Source organism: Lissotriton vulgaris, chromosome 2_1 (genome assembly GCF_964263255.1).
Source record: "Lissotriton vulgaris chromosome 2_1, aLisVul1.2, whole genome shotgun sequence".
Lineage (NCBI taxonomy): Eukaryota > Metazoa > Chordata > Amphibia > Caudata > Salamandridae > Lissotriton > Lissotriton vulgaris.
Genome location: NC_141687.1, coordinates 956,484,419 through 956,504,840, shown reverse-complemented (window position 1 = coordinate 956,504,840; position 20,422 = coordinate 956,484,419). Strand labels below are relative to the sequence as shown.

General features: G+C 46.2%; 1 protein-coding gene across 9 annotated transcripts in view; it reads left to right on the top strand.

Annotated features, from left to right (window-relative positions):
• ZMYM4 (zinc finger MYM-type containing 4) overlaps positions 1 to 20,422 on the top strand; it is a 1,284,131-nt gene that overhangs the window by 448,659 nt on the left and 815,050 nt on the right. For all 9 annotated transcript variants that reach the window (XM_086956525.1, XM_086956522.1, XM_086956517.1 and 6 more), the window contains 2 exons: positions 13,111 to 13,278; positions 13,409 to 13,487. In XM_086956525.1, the coding sequence (XP_086812651.1) occupies positions 13,111 to 13,278; positions 13,409 to 13,487 (247 nt within the window). The remainder of the gene's footprint in view (positions 1 to 13,110; positions 13,279 to 13,408; positions 13,488 to 20,422) is intronic.

Here is a 20,422-nt window from a genome sequence, read left to right as displayed (position 1 = left end):
GTTTTGTATTTTTTCTGCACAGTTATTATTCAATGCGGCAGTGTGCATTCTGTACTGCAAATATTTTAATGCATGTGTCAGATGTTTTGTAGTCTAAAACTAGACAGTATGAATTATCGGGTTTCATTACTGGAAACTAAGGATTTTTCATTGAAGAGGTGCAGGTTTCTATTAAACCCTCGTATTCAAATTGATCTAAGATCTTCCTGACCTGTTTTTTTGGTTCTTGTTTAAAACTGTCACTGTGCAGTTGGAGTCGTTTTTAAAGGGATTGTATGGTGAGGAGACTCCGTATCCCACCCAATATGGTTGCGATAAAGTGCTGGAGCAAGGGCTACCGCCCACTCCTGTGCGTGTGTTTTAAGTATATTGGAGCGAGTTTGGAAAAGGGCGGTAAGATTACCGTTTCTCCCTTTGGACAATCCATAACAATTTTAGACGGCCAATCTTTTACAGCTAAAAGGATGTCATAGCCAAAAGTCAGATTCTCCCAAAAGAGACCTTTAATTTTTCTTGGGTTGTCCCCCTCCATTTAGAGTGTTATTTCATGTAACTGTGGGACACTTACCCTTGTATCAGTTGTTTCCACCATGATATGCTCATTCAACTCTGCTGTCACCAGAAATTCCATCAGGTTCTGGCAAGCTATTGTTACTTCTGCTGCGCTGTCTAGCATCGTCTGATCCCGTTCAGAAGTGGAGTCCCCACAATTCTGGGCATGTCTAACTTTAAGACGTGCTACTTCTTTTTAAATTGAGGTTTTAATTTTGGCTTCTCTTCTTTCTTAAAAGTATATTCTGAAGTGCATGGTGTATCTCTGGACTGGGTTTGCTCTTCTTGTCTGTGTTACGACCGTCCTTCTCTCTCGGACCTTCTTGGTGAACCCTGAAATGAACGAAAGGAACGTGTATTAGTATCCTGATACCTGTCTGGTTTTTAATGTTCTCTATTCCTAAAGTTGTACCTCCTTTCGGGGTGCTCCTGTTGAGGAGACCTACCCCGGAACTGAGATCTATTCTTTTGTTTTTATTATCCCATTTCTTCTTGGAAGAATCAGGTGCTTGCTTCGTGTTATCCTTTTCAGGACCACCCATGAGTTGGTTTTATTGCTCTAGCTCCCAAACTATCTCTACCTAGTTCACCATTGGCCTATTCGATAACTTTAGGTAGTTCACGATCCTTTTGTAAAGGAGTGAAATACCTCCAGCGTTGGCGTATTGCCACTGCTGCTGCCTCCCCTTTTATATTTGCTAATACTATAGCTGATACCTGGGCAAAATTACTTAATATTTTAATCCCAAAGTTTAGAGCAGGTTCTGCTCCATACTCAGTCTGTATTTGTCTAAATATGTTATGTGCTGTTTTGTAACGCGCACAGCTACTACCGGAGTATACTGGTGCGGTATACTGCTGGGGAACCCGTCCTGGCTTTCCCTGTGGGATGGTCCCTACTGGGAGTCCCCAAGGTGGAGCCAGGCATCCCCGGCGTCGATGGGGCCGTTGTGGAGATTAGGCAAGCTAATGCCCAGAGTTGCCGAGTGGGACCCCTGGTTAGAGTAGGCACCGAGGTGAGAATTATCGAGTCCGCTGACCCTGGTCCACGACCCTGCCGCGTCGGGAATTGAACCCTGGTCCCGGGCCGACTCCTGCTTCCGGGTCTGCCGCCTCTAACCAGTGAGCCACACCACTCCACTGTCTGGTATTACTGCTAATGAAAAGATACTATGAGTTCTGATATATGGCAGTGAAAACTGTACCCCAAGTGGTACAATCCTCTATCTAGGGCGCTATCCCCATTGGTAGGCAGATTGTTAGCATTCTGTGTTTTTCTTGAGGGCTGGTGTGTGGAAATACTGCCTCTAGCTGTTATTTCCTTAGCTATCTAGAATGGCATTTGCTCCCGTTTAGTGGGCATTTTATCCATAACTGCGTGTAGTGTTTGTGGTGTAATTTTAGTTGTTGATCTTTGAATTTATCATGTTTGTGTAGATCATGCTGGCTGAAGAGAGTGTTCTCATCATGAACTGTCAGGTTTCTGTAAAGTTTTATTATTTCCTTTTGAAGTGGACGTAAGTCTGCCACTGGCATTGTCAATGTCTGGATGCGGTGTGTAAGGCGCATGGACTGGCAAAGTGGCTCAGTCTCTTCCAAGCGGACCTAGGGCGTCTTTAAACCAGTTTGTGCTCCTGATAGGTGAGCAGAATTTCAATGTCCTCATACGGACAGTATTCGTCTGGTGTTTCATCTTCAGTGTAAGAATGAAATGTCTTTGTGCATCTGGTAGTTTTAAAGTAAGGGCAGTTATGACATTTTTTGAAATGTTGATTTCCCCTTCTGCTTTTTCCTCAACTCCTGTACCCGCACGTAGTGCTGGGGCAGCGTTGCCTTCTTCAGTCATTGTTTAAAAAGTTTCAAGTGAACTGAGATGAAGGTTTTATGCACAATATGAACTGTTTGTCCTTGAAGCTTGAGAAACCTACAGCCAATGCGTAGGATATGCCTACTCGGCTGTGGCGGATAGTTCCCTTCCCACTCCAGACGTCTCTGGTGAAATATGAGTAGGTGTCTGAGAATAGCACGACTGAACTACTCAGATTTGACTGTTAAATAAGTACCATACCAATGTTGGCTCTGCCATGTTGTGTAGTTCCTATAAACCTATATATAGGATCTGCATGTTTAGACAACATACACTGTAGGATTGATGTCCAGACTGATTCTAGACACCCCCACCGGGCATGTTAGCCTGTATACCAGCTAGCTCACATTGCCATTAGGAACCCCTCTTACCAAGGAGAGAATAGTTCTTGGCAACTATCGAATATGACAAACCTCCAGGATTGTGGAAACCGTGTAATACTTTTCGCTCAGTCACTCGTCCTCAGTTGTCTCAGAGATATACTCAGAATAAAGAGTGGGGATGTTTTTCAATAAGAATTTACTGAACCGGCATCATTCTAGTGTAAAATAGGTGTGCTAAAGCAACCATTAGACACTAGCGAATATAAATTATTATAAGAGCGAACAGAAAAAAAGGATGATATATATATATATATATATATATATATATATATATATATATATATATATGTATATGTACATATGTATATGTATATATATATATATATATATATATATATATGTGTACATATGTACCTCCAACTTGTTTTTGAACATAGCCTTTATTTTCAAAGGAAAAAGGCAAGGTGATAGCAGACAGATTAGCCTAGAAGGCTGCATATAGAACACTGAGGAAAACTGCTGCCGTCCCTTTAAGACCTACAGGAATGGGAGCCTGGAGGTCTTAAAGGCATAGCGCCAGTGTTCTATATGCACCCTTCTAGGCTAAGCTGCCTGCTATCACGTTGCCTTTTCCCATTGCAAATAAAGGCTATGTTCAAAAACAAGTTGGTGGTACATTTTCTCTGTAACACAAGTTTTATTTTACATGTTTTTGGGATATTTCAAATGAAAAATACAATTCAATATTGGCATATTCGAGCCTGATATTATGATTGGGCTGTATATTGGATATATATATGTGTATGTATATATATATATATATATATATATATATATATTTCCTACTGACAGTCGCCAGTAGATAGTTATAGTTAGGACCTAGTTTCCATAGGGAAAGTGTTTTTTTGTTTTCCCACTAACTTTGGCGCCGGTTAACAAATCTTCATGACATTTTCAAAACTAGTGATCAGTTCGGTCAGCTCCTGTCTTGAAAGTTTTAGAGTGATTTGTCAAGCGGGGACAAGGGGAGGGGGTCCCAAAACGTATTTTCCCCATGTTATTTTCCATAGGAAACTTTATACAAAGTTACAGGCCGAACTGCTGAACGGAATTACACCAAATTTGGCAAAAAGACAGGTCTTGGTTCAGAAAGAGCCCTTTTTAGGTCGAGGACCGTAGGCTGCACTTGTGCAGTCTTGGTCAGAGATTTAATGTTTTCTAGAGTGGTACTTGAACCCGCCCCTCTTCTCCATTGGCTGGCTTCCTAAACGGAGGCCAGCCATTGGAGGAGAGGGGTGTCACTCTGTTCAAACCCCAATTTATTCCTATTCGGGGGCGTTTTTTTTTTAGCTTATTTATTGTTTTCTTTCTCTCCTCTTCCCATTGGCTGGAATTTTACCTTCCAGCCAATGGGAAGAGGAGAGAAAGAAAACCACGCTCCCGAATCAGAAAATGAAGCTGCTTTCTCCGAGGCATTTCTGCTTCGCCTCGGAGAAAGATGGTGGTGTTCAGCCGGAGCTCGCTTGTTTTTGATACACATTATCTGACGCAGTTGATCCACACTTGGTAAACAACAGTTGCCACAGAATGGTATTATCGTTTTGCTTTAGCAGACCATAAAATCCGAATCTCCTACGAGCACCCTGGTCATCTCTTGTGCGTTGCGTGTTGTGCCAGCCTACAGGTAGGAGCGGCAGGCCCAAGTTGCCAACATAAATACGTGCATTTTATTCCACCGTAGAGGGACACTTTTCTCACAGGGCACGAATTTCGAATAAATGGCGGCGGTGTCAGGCTGTTATTGAAAGAGGTGGTAAATGCAGGAAGATTCTAAGGCTAAATAATACTGCGCAAGGTCTCCACAACCAGCGCTTTCCCTGGAAAATGGCGCCTAAAGCTTTCGTCTGAAGACGCCTCCCCCTTCTGCCAGGCCCCCACCGTTCACTGCCTCCCCAGTACTCTGGCGCGTGGTCTTTGCGTCCGTAAAGGAAATGAAGGGCACTATTATTCAACATAAATACGTGCATTTTATTCCACCTTAGAGGGACACTTTTCTCACAGGACACAAATTTCAAATAAATGGCGGCGGTGTCTGGCTGTTATTAAAAGAGGTGGTATACGCAGGAAGATTCTAAGGCTAAATAATACTGCGCGAGGTCTCCACAACCAGCGCGTTCCCTGGAAAATGGCGCCTAAAGCGTTCGTCTGAAGACGTCTCAACCCTTTGCCAGGCCTCCGCCGTGCGCTGCCTCCCCAGTGCTCTGGCGCGCGGTACTCCCGTCCGTGAAGAAAATGAGGGGCACTATTATTCAGTTAGAGTCCACAATTCAATGCATCTATCTGGCTGCGGCCTGTGAGTGTCGTAACATAAGCCCCTCAGCACCTGCAGTGCGGGTGAGGGGGGAGGACTCCAGGGGGCGCACAGATCAAAATTGCTAGGTGGAGGGCTGGCCTTTCGTGCACTTTCGGAAGGGGGAGCTAAATTTTCGTTACAACACTGGTCAGTGTGTGCATCCACAGCAGAGGTTTAGGGCAAGCCGGGATTTACCCACTGCCAATAAGATACTGACATCCTGAAAGGGTACCCATGGGGTGGAGGTGATCTAATCACCCGGAATTTGTGCAGAAAAAAATGTCAAGGTTTTCTGAGCACGAGCATGCAGTGATCGCAAACCAACCATCGAAAGAGTGGCAATGAGCGCCAATAATTGGGTATTTTTTATGGTGCAGATTTGGGGACCCTAAACAAAAGAGCGCAGTGGGCCTCGGAGGAGTAACGGGAGATTTCGGCTCAACATTTGCACTCTATGTTGAAGCTCCTTTTAAGATGCAAAAGAGGACAGGTTAAACGTGCTTAAAGGCGCTCTCAGCACGAATGAGCACAGGCTCACAATGGCTATGTGTACATGCGCCGAGATGTGAGGCTGCTTCTTCAGATCTCATACAAATCCCTACCAAGCCCTGACCGAGATCAGATTATAGGAAACTAAATGTTAAATGAATTAGCCTTGACCACCCCGACGCAAGCATGGCTTACAAGGATTACTAACAGTTAGAGAACCGCTGCACAGCAAACCCATCTCACCTTGTGATCACGCACGTGAAGCCTAGACGTCTCGAGATTAGCATGGCCTTTGGTCTAGGCCCTTGACCATAAATGGGGCACGGCAGGTGTGTGCTGCCGATCTCAGTGTCATGTGCAGGGCCGGTTGATGTGTTCTGCGAGAGAGCGTGGAGGACAAACCGCCTCCGCCATTCATCCTTCTGGGGAGGATGTGTGTGGGGGGCTGTGTGTGTGTGGGGCTGTGTGTGTGTGGGGCTGTGTGTGTGTGGGGCTGTGTGTGTGTGGGGCTGTGTGTGTGTGGGGCTGTGTGTGTGTGGGGCTGTGTGTGTGTGGGGCTGTGTGTGTGTGGGGCTGTGTGTGTGTGGGGCTGTGTGTGTGTGTGGGGCTGTGTGTGTGTGTGGGGCTGTGTGTGTGTGTGGGGCTGTGTTTGGGTGTGGGACTGTGTTTGGGTGTGGGACTGTGTTTGGGTGTGGGACTGTGTTTGGGTGTGGGACTGTGTTTGGGTGTGGGACTGTGTTTGGGTGTGGGACTGTGTGTGGGTGTGGGACTGTGTGTGGGTGTGGGACTGTGTGTGGGTGTGGGACTGTGTGTGGGTGTGGGACTGTGTGTGGGTGTGGGACTGTGTGTGGGTGTGGGACTGTGTGTGGGTGTGGGACTGTGTGTGGGTGTGGGACTGTGTGTGGGTGTGGGACTGTGTGTGGGTGTGGGACTGTGTGTGGGTGTGGGACTGTGTGTGGGTGTGGGACTGTGTGTGGGTGTGGGACTGTGTGTGGATGTGCGGCTGTGTGTGGATGTGCGGCTGTGTGTGGATGTGGGGCTGTGCGTGGGTATGGGGCTGTGCGTGGGTGTGGGGCTGTGCGTGGGGCTCTGTGTGTGTGGGTGGGGCTCTGTGTGTGGGTGGGGCTCTGTCTGTCTGTGTGTGTGTGTGTGGGTGGGGCTCTGTCTGTCTGTGCGTGTGTGTGTGTGGGTGGGGTGTGTGTGTGTGTGGGTGGGGCTCTGTCTGTCTGTGTGTGTGTGGGGGGGGTCTGTCTGTGTGTGTGTGTGGGTGGGGGGGGTCTGTCTGTGTGTGTGTGGGTGGGGCTCTGTCTGTCTGTGTGTGTGTGGGTGGGGCTCTGTCTGTGTGTGTGTGTGTGTGTGTGGGTGGGGCTCGGTCTGTGTGGGGGTGGGGGGCTCTGTGTGTGTAGCTGTGTGTGTGGGTGCAAACGCAATAGGTTTCGCATTTGCGAGAGATTAGGCTATTGGCATTGTAAATGACAATGCCATTTATTTATGTTTTAAAAACAAATAGATAAAAATGTCACGAGCAATGCCAATAGCTCTAACCTTAACAATGCCTAGACAATTGCATTGTAAATGCTTGTTAGGTCTTGTGTCTTGCGGAGCAGTGCGCAGCACAAGACATTTAGTAGGTAAAAATGGGGTTTCAGAAGCTGACCTAGGATTGGCACACGCACAAGCATGTGCTTTTCCTGTTGGGGCACGCTATTGGGCTTTGCGTGCGTGTTTTTCACTAAGACGGCACGCAATAGGACAAAGACTGGCACATTGCTCCGCCCATGGCCTATTGGTGTCTGTTACGAGCACCGGGCGTCATGTGGTTTCAATTAAAGGGCGTGATAATTGAAAGCACAAATCTCGCTGTGGCGCGCGCGCACCACTCGCTGGATTTTTCTCTTTTTGGATCTATATCACAGGGAAGCAACTACATGAAAGGACAGCTGACGTCTTGTGTGCTTCTTGTTACCTGCCAGTGATCGGAGTTCACAGGGCTCAGTGCAATAATAACCACCTTACTAAAATAAGTGAATTATAACCAGTTGTGAGCATCAGGGTGAGTGCAGGCTGTGCAGCCAGTAGAAGGGGTTAAACCCATGCTGTACAAAAACAGTCAAGAGACATGTTAAAATAGGCCCTGTATCCACCTCCTTTCGCCCACCATCCTTCAGCATGTAGGCATTCTAAGCTCCCTCGTTCAATAGGGCCGGGGGTGGTATTTCTTTCAGTCCTGCTCAGTTCTTGAACGGGGATTCCCTAGAAATACTGTGACATTTCCATTCCCCCCTCATTTACGTCCTCCTTGTCCCTATTCTAACACATTTCTGGTATGAAGAGGACTACGAATCCTGGCAATGCCTTCAGCAGGCAAGTGCTGGCAATTTCCATGATAAATGCTGCTGCACTCTGCAATAGTAAGCATCTGTAGTTTTATTTTTTCACTTTAGGTGGACGCCGGCAAAACTGCTCGGCTCTATTCATTTGCAATCTGGCTTTGACGCAAGTTACTATAATACGAGCCGAGCCCTCCACATATTTGACTTGTAGATAGATCACTGTGTAATACGTGATATCAACTTTTTATTCCAAAAGTATATTTTTCTAAATGTGGAAGCAAATCACTTTAGTGCATTTTATTGTATCACTGTTTTGAGTGACATTTATCAATAGTTTCTTAACATAAACTTGGAAACATTCATTTCACACCACCCACCGCCCAGACTACTATGCCATTAGTGAAGCAAGAGGTAAGTCAGTTGTAATATGTACCCTGCATGCTACTTTAGAAGTTATTACGGGTGCAGCAACATTAAAGACTATTTAAACATACAAAATAATTTTTTTACAGCACTCATCCGAAATTGGTGCATTTTAAGGTGCCGCTAGTGAGATAATAAAGGAAAAAGAAGGCACATTGAAATAGTCATTGCGTAAGCTCATGCAGTTTGTCCAAACAGGGAAGCCGAGATCGAACCCAGGTTACCTGGCTTCACATTGTGCAATGGTGATTTAGATATCGGAGAGTGCAGTGCTAAATATGAGCCGGTGGTTTCCGGTGCTAAGCATCAGTACTTAATCATCAACACCAGCGCTTGAGCACCAGTCAAGACCTCATTTTGGTGGGTATAGGGAGATGAAGTGATTCGTCCAGAATCACAGGCTATTGAGCTAACGCAGAGACCTCAACCTGGTTCCCCAGCTCTTAAGTCAGCAGTTCTGGCCTTTACACCACCTCCCCTCCCCACTTGTAGGGTTTGTATGCTCCCTGTCAGGCTGGTTAACAAGGGAAATGTGCTGGTCGAAGCATCTGCATGATGAGAACCCCGCCATATCTTTTGTTACTTATTAACCACTGGGAGAGCGGCAGTAGCCACGCCACGGTTCCGTTTGAGTATGGCCTGAGGTTCTAAGAATATGTTGAGCTGAGCCACAGCCATGTATCTGGCTTAAAGTTGATTTGAGACTTCACATGGTTCTTCCATCACAAGTTTAGTTTTCTAGAGCTGATTAAACAACACCAGCGAAGTTGTTAAAATAATACAATAGAAAATTTTAAAAGAAGCATTGGCAATGTAATAGGTCTCGCGTTTGCCAAAGTTTTGAGCTATTGGCATTGTAAATAACAATGCCTTTTATTTGCGTGTTTTGAAAACCTGGAAGTGGTGCGCATTGTATTTATAGTTGTTGCTTACGAGAAACAAGGCTGGCAGTAACTGCACCTGTTATACTTCGAGCCTTGCTTCTTATAAGCAAGGACCATGTGTCATTTACATTGCTAAAAGCTCAAACTCTCGCAAATGCGAGACCTATTGCATTGCAAATGCTTGTTGTTAAATGGTGTAAATCCGTTCAGTAGTTGCTGAGAAATTAGAAAAAGAAAAAGTTACGATATCAGGGGCAGCAGTGGGTTCGCGAACCCTCTAGAGCACGAGCTTCACTGTGATTGGCTGCCAACACTCTAAACCAGGAAGTGTTGGCAGCCATCTTGCGACTTGGTAGAACGGAGTCACAAGAAAACAGTCAAACAAAGATTTAAAAAATTAAGAAAAGGGGGCAGGGTAGAAACACCCTGACCCCCCTTAGGCCAGCTCGGGGCCAAAAAAAACATTAAAATTTTTTTTTTAGTTTCAAAAGGATCTCAGGACACAAGTGGACGTCAGCGTCTGAGTAGCAGTGCGCCAGAAGTTGCGTTTGCAGTGTGGTGTAAAAAGGTGCATGGCCTAGGAATAAGTCTCTGCAACACATCTCTGTGGCGCTTAATGGAGGTACCTGGTAGGCTACTTGGCCACCAGGGACCTACAAGATTCAAGGGGACTTAATAGGGATTTCATAGTTCGAAATTAGCATTTATAAAACCTTAGAAATTCAGTGAAAAAAGCATAGGATTGAGGCACATTACAATTAGAAATTTTCCTTTAAAAAACCATTGAAATTCACTGAAAAAAAAACTAGAGGTTTCAGGTACGTTATAGTTAAAAATTAGCATTTAAAAAATTCCGCCCTTCTAGTTAGTTAAGCTAACTATAACCCGCGCCCTTGCAATACACTGCTGATTACATCATTCCTGACATGGTCAGTGACATCTCAAATGACATCACTGATGACATCATCCACGTGAATATCTGATGCACCTCCTCACAGTCTAATATATCCTCTGATACACCTACTGTAAAATAGACTACCATTTTCGAAACCATCGACATACCAATACCAGTTACTACATAGGCACTCACTCACCCACCCATATAATCACTCATACAGGCAGTCATTCATCAATACAACACTATCATATGCACTCGTACATCTATACAGGCACTCACTCACCACCACTCCTCCAGAGTTACTCGCACACCTAGTCACACATCCATTTACTGACCTATAGAGTTATACACACATCAAATCACTTATTCAAACAGAAACAAATGCATACTTACACTCTCATACAATCACTGATACAAGTACACACTCATCCATACAGCCACTCCCGTAGCCATTTATATACACCATCTCTCACATACACTGCCTTTTACATATGTAGTTACTTGGACATGTACCGCTGAGACATCCATTCATCCACCAACACACCTATAAACACACTCGCCCACCCATACAACCTTTCAGAGATGCACTCTTGACCCCATCCACCCAGTGAATCAACCAATCAAACATCTATGAACAGTCCCACACCTCCCACACACACACACACACACTCAGGCACCCATACCAATACTCAGGCAACCAATCGATAAGCCAAATAGACACTCATGTAGCTACTGACAAACCCTTGCAGCAGCTTATACAACAGACAGACTGATAGACATTCACACAGTTTAGTCACTAACCCATGCATTCAGTAAGACACATGTAATCACTCAAACAGTCCGTATCGCACTTACTGAATCCTCCATCCAGACACTCATACACCCACTTATTCTTCAATACACCTTGGCATATATATAATACATATTTAAACTTTATAGCAACATTCACTGGATGATGTCATCAGTGATGTCACTGACCATGTCATGAATGATGTAATATGTGACGTCATCAGCAGTGCATTGAGGGGCGGGAGTTACTGTTAGCTGAACTAACTAGAACGGTGGAATTTCCATGGTTTTGTAAGAGTAAAATGTGCAACAAACTATAACGTGCCTGAAACGTATGTTTTTTTCAGTGAATTTCGAAGATTTTTTAAATGCTAATTTCGAACTATAACGTATCTGAAACCTATGTTTTTTTCAGTGTGTATATACATATACATATATATATATATTTGTTAGTGCTCTGGGGTCCCCGCATGTGGGCGGGACTATTTAGTGCTTTTGACTTTGATGAGTATACCCCTGGAAAAGAACTAGGATTACAAAAAAGCCTGAATGGACCCCAGACAGCTATGTGAGTTTATTACACTGTGAGGCTGCCAAATGCACCATATAATAAACAACGTTTCCACATCGCACTGTTCTGGAATCAGCAGCTGCCTTTGTTAGTAATTCTTTTACAGAGAGTTCTAGGTCCACCCTGAAGTCTCCTTTCCTCACAATCGCATTGTCTGGTTGTGAAAGAATTTTTAGGGATATGTTGATAGCTGACTTATGAAACAACCTCGCCCATTGCTTTCTATTGGCTTATTTTTCTATGACTCTAATTTTCTTCTTTCTATTCAATTGTTTTGTTTGTTTTAGCCCATCCATCTAGTCTTTGTCTATCTCTTGAAGCATAGCATGTATATCACCACCACATTATAAAAATGTAATTTTCCACTACTTCATTCTTTGAGCCGCTCTTACCTACGCTTTCACTTTTATATAGCTTTGCCATTTGAGCTAGTGATGTCCTATATCACCCCATTGGACTTTTTTCATTCACTTCACCCCTTCCATGTTGCTGTCTGTTTGCTTCCTTTATTGCGCCCTCCGTTTTGCATCCTCCCACCCATGCCCTTCGTGTTCCTTCCCCCGTTCGCCCCTGTTCCTTTCCCTATGCATACCGGCTGCTTCTGCCCACCCTAGTTGTTCCCTATTTCCTCCTGATGCTTTCCTGCAGTCTGTGACTCAGCCTTCCATGTTGCTTTCTCAACGTGCGTCCTTTCCCTCGCCTGCTCACGTACTTTTTTTTTTTACCTATTTAACTTGATCCGTGAACAAAGAAAAAAAAGCGCCACCAAGCATACACACGTTTACAAAATGGCGCAGCTAGCCACATAAGCTCCCCCTGTTTATTAGCCACTGATGCTGGACAGCACGGCTAAGCCCATTTGCGAATTCTATTAGAGGCCACTCTGATTTTGTCAATGCTTGATTTCTCTGGTCTTGAAATGTGTAAATAGCACAGTGTTAAGCATTCCTTCACTCTTATGCAAATTATTCTTGGACGTGCTCCTCAGCCTTTTTTTTCCTTTAAAAATCGTTGTTTTTTGATACCTTGAGCATTACACAATTGTTGACCCCATCTAACATTGACCTTGGCAATGTGGTGCTCAACCGTGAGGGATTCTGCCCCACCGTTTCAATTCCACCTCCTCTCTAGCACGGAAACACCACCGCTTTCACTTCACTATCCCATATACAGGAGACTACAGCTACAGGAACCACGTAAGAGATGAGCGTATGGCAAAATGGGAAAACATCTTCCATTTCATGAATATTGAGCCTGTGTTGAGGATACTGGTTTACTGCTATTTTTTTCCCAATGGGTAATCACCCACACTATTCTAGTTAATCCCCCAGCAAGATTCAACAGAACTTTTACTATAGCTGATGGCATGTGAGGAGCTTTAGCTCGATGTGGCCCTCTTGCTCTATTAGTAACCACACCCACAATTAAGGAATTTTTATAACAAATTTTCTGTAACCTTTAGGTTTGCCAAATGGTTCTTCGGCATTCCCAGTCGAAAATGCAGAGGTACGAGCTACTGAGAATGTTATAGTTGACTGTAGTAAAATTTCATGTGTGCACAACTGTCCAATATAGCCTTAATTTGTACTTTAAGACTTTCTTTTTTCATTATTATTGGTCTACTTTAGGAGTCCAACTATTCTTATAGAAGCAAATCCTCCATCAGTGCGAGTTTGGCGGATTCATGTTCATCAAATGTTAGAGTAAAAGATGAGCCTGTTGATGATGAATACGAGAAAGCGTTGGCACCTCAGCCGGGGTTTGACAAAGTTAAGGACGAGCCAGAAAACTCTGAGGTAAGTTCATAAGTTATACGAGCGTTAATTATTCTGTTAACGTAGATTTCACATAGTTGCGCCCAGGCGCCCAAGCCACATTGACTGTGTCTGCTATGTTTAATCTGGTCATTTTCTCCTTTTGGTACAGGAGTATGGGCAGCCTCCTAAGGTTCCAGAGGGTGAGCTGAAGATCAGTGCTGTTTTTTCAGTCAGTGGCAGCCCCATGGGTAAGTATTGTTTCTTTAATATTTTTTTAATGAGATGTCATGTACTAATTACCAGTCATATCTTTATCAGACTCTGACCAGTTAATAAACTCTTATTCATATTTTCCTGGAATAGGTAGACCATAATTTCTTCCTATTTTTTTTCCTTTGGTTTAGTCCTTATTGTGTAAACACCCTGAGCCTTCATGGAATGTACAGTGATTCTGTATCAATACTGAAACTGATATGCCTATATAAAATGCCTACACTTTCAAAGAAGCCAGTAACTACAACTACAGGCATAACAATTGGTTATTCATTAATAGGAATGTGGCATAAAACTGCATAGTGGTGGCAACACACTGGATGCTCCTTAAAAACTCATGCATAGTTGTGACAGCTACCACACTGACCATTGAGACTGTTCTTCCAGAGTAAATCTCTTGGCTCAGTTCAAGAAAGGCCTCCCACATGTTCTGCCGTAGGTGGGCATGCAATTTATGAAATGAACTAAAGGTTTTGTGAAGCGCGTGTGCGCCAAGGCGTCTTAGCGCGGGAGCTGTCATAACCTGAGCAGAAAAGGTGAACAGAGGTTAAAAGCTGGGCACGAGCATTTTAGAAGTGCTATCCCCATTTAACACTATCAGCTGAGTCAATGAAGCACAGCAGCAAGAAGACACTTTGAATATTTGCACAGATTTATAGAGGATGGCTGAAAATAAAGTGTCCAGGGACAAAATGAAAAACGGAAAAAAGAAACTGAGATAAAAAACTTGGAAACCAAAATGCACAAGATTTGTTTGCTTTGTTTTTTTTTTATAGTTTATTTCAGAGACCTCGCAGTCCTGTGTGGCATATTATAGAACAGGTACTCTTCTCTGCTTTCCCAAGTCGTTGTAGTGTGTTCTGACACTCTGGAGTGAAAATACCTAAAAACAGGAATTTATTTTAAAGTATTTGTAGCCCTCCAGGTAAAGCATCTGTGTGTGTGCAAGATCTAATCTTTTGAGTGCATCCCCATCTTTCACACAGTTTGTTTTCGGCATCTCTGGTCCTCGCATTTATTTTGATTTTTTTCCTGCTGTTTCCGCTATCACCGGTCGTTTTCTACCAGTAAAGGGTGTATTTTAAATTTCTTTATTCTTGCCAACATTTTATTAAGGGTCAATGGTGTGTAAATGACTTATTTCAATGCCAGTCATTAATGCCTTTATTTTTTTTGAAGCCGTGAAATATGAAACTGGTTTAACCAATTCATTATGCACCACATCCAAGTTTGAAAACAAAATTAAATTAATGTTACCTCTTTTAAACCAATGTACAAAACCTCTTTGTAATACCTTACCCTTAAGACTGCTTTTAGTCCATGATTGTGCATAAAAGAAAATGTGTTTAAACCAGTGCATCAAATAACCCGGTCTGTAATGGAGAGGAAGCGCAAACATACAGGAGGATTGGCATCCCAAATCTATCAGTTCAGTACAGTATGCATTTATACAAGATGTCTTCACTTTTATTCACTGCAAAATAACATATTTACACAGGTCCCTGCTTTGTGTTCCACCATAGTTCCATTTGTACCTTCACTCTAGGCACTGGAGGCCCATTATATGCCTTCATTTCCAGCAGACCTTACACCCCGTCCTTCTCTTTCCCTATTTTTTCTTGCATATATATTCCCTGTCCTATTTATGTAGTTGGTGTACTTTACTCTGGGTGTCCTGGGTGGGTTAGATAGCTTCTGAATCAGTATTGTCCTATTCTCTAGGTCAAACATGAGCCTGTCATTTGCTCTCATTAGCTTTATCTGCTAACCTGTAATAAATTCTTCAGCAACACACTTTGTCGCAGCCAAACTATCGCTTTGTGTATCTTGGACAATATTGCATCTAGTTTCTCCCAGGCTATTGGGCTTTGCGTGCGTCTTTCTAAGAAAGTCAGCACGCAATTGGGCAGAGGCGGGTGCATGTCCCGTTTTTGCTTTGCCCACAGACTACTGCTTGCGGTTACCCACACAAGCCACATCAGTTTTCAATTATCATGCCCAGACACGGGCGCGATAATTGTAAACAGATCGCTCAATGTGGCGCGCGCACCACTTGCGTGCTTGAAAGTTGGAACCTCTGGTAAACTGTGAACATGGATGTTCACGTGTCGTGAGGGAAGTCAGCTACTAGATCTAGCACTACAGGATCAGCGCATAAATTACGGGTACTACAGCCTCTACAACCAGAACTTTACAGCATTTTTACGCTGCAGAGGGGAAAAAACTATGACTCAAAAACGTGTGTAATACTGCTCCACCAGTCTGCTACTTAAGCGGACTGTCCACAAATCCAGCCTAAAGTCTCTCGTCAGTAATTGTATCTTTCAACGGATATCATTTGTACGTACTTTTATCAATTCCGGGTCGCACAACAACCAATCCCTCAGCAAACATAATTCTAGGCAGTATCTGGGAGTGGGCGGTAATGCTAATGTGTAAAGTGAACTACGATTGGAGAATATGGGGCTACCCTAGGCAATCCTAGTGCGCCATACATAATTCTGAAGTGCTGATTGGCTGTTGAGCCTTTGTTTGAGGAATTCTCTTGCTTGGCGTGAGAGGGGTTTAGCTGGAGCTCAATCTAAGGCGAACTGGTTGAGTTTCAGGATTGCAGTTGTGACAGCATTTGTTGGTGAGCAGGCCAGGTTGGGCTGCTGCCGTCTTGGATAGGAAGGATGGAGGATTGAAGGGAATGGCTGTGCTAAGTGTAGGGTCTTGTTCTGTGTGTGAGTGAGCTATGATTGTTTTTTGGGCTCATGCTGGGCATGACAGTGCTACGTGGTGCGGTTAGACCGGTACAATACCGGGTGGTAGTTGTGTAGGCAAGCCTAGTATGTCTAATATTTACTGGCCTTGGAGCGGCTGCATCCTTATTTTGTGGGACACTGGTTCGATTCGCACCATGCTGCTACTTTTCTCCTTGACAGCACATCAAACACAAAAAAGTATTACTGAGTAGGTCGGTCCCGTTTCCCATGGCTCCCATGCAAGTGACAGTTTGAATGACAACCATACACAGAGGCGCAGGGTCCGCTGGCCTAAATGGGCTTTGAAGCCGCCCCATCGCCCCACTTCTCCTGTTGTATGCCGTAGCTTGGGCTGCGGCAGCTTCCAGGGCACAGAAAGTGTTATTTGATGTGTGGCATCCAAAACTTTGCACAGGTCGTTCAAAACACGTTTATACTTAAGGGGTTTTTAGGTGGAGCCTAGAAGCAGTGCACATGCGCTGCGAGGCATGCTGTATTAGTCTGTGGGCTTTAAACACACCACCTACACGCCCACCGCTTTTCATTGGTTGCGAGGGTTACTGATTCTATAGTTTTCGTGGGTGACCAGTGCATAGGTCTGGTTGCCTTATGCAAGCGCTCCCATGCGTGGTCAATCATAAACTAATAGTCTCAAACAAGCATCAGAATTGCAACACCTGCACTTATCCTACATGGATCAAAACAGCTTGTTGCTCTAAGACTGGGCGGGTGAAATTTTCGCGCTCACTTTCCATCCTGCACTGCTCACCTACTAATGACATAAGCTGCCCGCTTATACTGGCAAGGAAAATAAACCTTAGTTTGTGTTTTATGTATTTGCCCCCATTTACTGCAGCACAGGAGAACTTTTCTCCATGCCGACTTTGTCCGGCTAGGATTGCGCACCTGCTGCCAGGCAGCAATTGCCAGCTTGAACCCATTAAACTCACTACCAAACATCAAAACTGTCTAATTTCTCCTGATGGCACCAACCAAATTGGATCTAGCCAACTGCACCAGTGCTGCGACAACACATTCTTCAATGCTTTATTTATTGCTCCGTGCTCACGTATTCTCAATCGCACACAAGGGGTCGGCAAAACTGCCACAACAACGACATGTTTAGCACACCGAGCCAAAGACTAATCCCACAGCAGTTTGCACAAGGGGTGAGTCTAGCCTCATCTTGAGTCTCACGCATTGTATGCACATCGGAGTCCATGATAGTTTTACAATGAGCAAAGCTACTGCTTGCCTATCTTAGGCTGGCCACCGCCCAATGTTTTCCTAACACTTACTTCCACTCTTCGCACTGCTCCGGTCTAATAGGTACTGTCCAGACTGCACCAGGTCAGCTTTTGAGCAAGTAAATTTCTGCTATCTATTCTCGTTTAGCTGACTGTTCTATAGTTCGGCCTTGAGGTCTGAAAAATGTGCACATTACTTGTAAGACTTTTGCCCAAAACCGGTTTCAATTTATGCATTGTCTGCTGGTTTTTAATTACTTTTACCGAAAATCAGCTAACCCTTCTGTCCACCTCTTCAGACCTGTTCAGCATGGGGCAAGAGCTTACTGCTCTGACCCATCCTCAAATAGAGCACATTGCGAGGTGGATTTTTGTTTTCTACTTATTAGGAAAGCAAGACCAATATGAACCTTCTCTGTCAGTACTTAGCGTTGTTTTTAGGATATGCCAATAGGTCTCGCTTTTGGGACCTTATAAGTGTTGTTTGGCCATGCAACAGTTGATGTTGTTGCACCAAGGATATTGTACTGCATAACTAAATACGTATAAGATTTCAAAGGGGGAGACCTATTGGCTATGCCAACATTTGTTTCCTACACTTTAGGAAACTAAGATGAAATTCTTAATAGATTCTAGGCAACTTCAAATAAGTCAGGCCTGTTCTATGAAAGCAATTAAACGTAATCATTTTAAATCCAACATTATTGAAGAATTTTCTTAACTTGTTGACAAGTTTTGTCTCGTGCTTTCTGTTATTGGTTTCCGTCAGTCAGACTTGAATTGTCCTTAATCGTTGTGGATGCTTCTAGAAATTCAGGCACTCACATTTGAACAGTCTTATTTGCATGTTTATTGCAATAAGATGGTAATAAGAAAGCATCCAGGGGCGTGGCTTGAGGCGTCAAGATGGCAGGCACACTCTAAGAGTGCTCTGGACCCCATCCGTCTTCAATCGGCCCGACTACAGCATCCATCGAACCCCGTACGCACCTGCTACGGCTCCCTGGCTGTCCTGCCCTGCACCGGTTTCCTCCTGAGGGGCTGCCCGATCTCTTTGTGCTTAGGCGGGCGGCCCTCGTTCCCGGGGCCTGGCGTGCCCAAGATGGCGGCCTTCGTTCCTGGTCCTGAAGACTCCGCCCGGCGGCCCTGAAGCGCGGAGTGCCCCGGCGTTGTGTGTCTGCCCTGCGGCGGCGGATCGGGAGCGGTCTGTGGCCCGGAGCGGTGGTGGACGGCCCCGCTACTGGAGGTGGAGCCCGGGAGACATCTGGGGACGAGCACAGCCTGTGTGTGTTGCGGGCGCTGCGTGAGGCCCGAGCTGGGAGCGGTCTCCAGAGCAGGAGGCAGCCCGGACCCCTGATGGCAGCCTGGTGAGTGGGGCCCCTGATTGTTGTGGAGGCGGCAAGAGGGGTTGGGCTTCCCTCCGGCCTGCATCAGGTCTCTTCTTCGGCCCCCGGTGCCGGCCTGGGGCGCCGTCGCAGCCGACCCCCCCCAGAGGAGTGAGGCCCCGGCTCTCGGCCTGGGCGGCTTTGGGGTGGTGTTCAGCGCTGCCCACCCGGTGTTGGAGGCTGGCCTCCGCTCCCTTTGTGGACCTCCGCCGTCCTTGGCCCTGGACAAGTAAAATTGGGGGACGCCCCGTCCTGAGTATCTTGGGGTGCTGCTGATCGCCCGAGATGCTGCTGTTGGGACCCGTGCTAGCTGCGGTGTGAGGGGGGGGGGGGGTCGGCCACCACGTGGGGTGGCGGGCTGTGCCGCGCTGCGCCCCCCCGCCTGTGTGGAGACTGTTGGTGTAGCCGGGAGGACGACCGCGGGGACAGAGAGCGGGGCATTCCCTTGCGTTCTTGTGACGCCTGCTCCTCTGCTTGGGGGCTGGTGGACGGCCTGGCTCCACGATTTGACCTACGGCCTGGCTGGTCCCACGCCTTCCCCGGGAAGCTGTTCCTGTCCTGCTCCCTGGGACTGGAGGCCCTGCGGGGTCTGAGGTAAATCCTCTGCGCCCCGCCCTGCACCTGTGTGGAACCTTTGCTGTGTGCCCTCTTGCCTGCTGCTGTGTGCCTCGGGACACGCGGGGCTGGGGGTGTGCGGCGCTACTGGCTTCATTGGACTACGCGGGGCAGCTGGCCCGTTACTGTCTTGTAGTTCCTGGGGGTGAGCCGCGGGAACCTCAGCGCAGCGTGGCCCCCTGTTACGTGCACTGCTTTTTGAGCTGTGAGGTGCACCGACTTCTATGGCCATGGTGGCTCCCCGACCTGCCCCGGGCTCACTGTTGTGAGGGCCTGCACCTCCCTGCTGTCTACGGGCAAGGAGCTGCGCTGTGGTTGGTGTAGAGGCGCATCGGCCACCGTGTCGGGTGGCACACGCGCGCCGGTCCCCCCTCTTATTCTTTGGGGACATGGGTAGGAGCTGCAACACTCAGACCCCCATACCCCCAACTCAAACAAAGATGGACCAATTCACCAAGTCCGGCCGAGACCCCGGGGCTGGGCCCCCGCCTGCCCCTGGGGCCACCGAGGGAGATCTCTCTACCATCTTACAGGCGATAAGCGCATCCCAGGCCTCGGTGGAAAGCAAGATCGGGGAAGTGAGGGTGGACGTGGCCCTAATTCGGCAGGACCTCCGGAATGCCACGGCACGTATTGCGGAAAAGGAATCCCGTAGCTCCACGGTGGAGGAGGACGTGGGCGCCCTCAAGTTCCAGGTGTCCCGCCTTCAGACTCAGACTTCGGAGTTGCAATGCATGGCCGAGGATGTCGAAAACAGGGCACAGAGGAACAACCTGCGCCTCCTGGGATTTCTGGAGGGGGTGGAGAAGGGCCACACCGACACCATCATTGAGGCTTGGGTCCGCTTCTGGATGCCCAAAGAGAAACTCCCTCTGGTTCGCGGTAGAACGGGCTCACCGCTCTCTCGCTTCTAGAC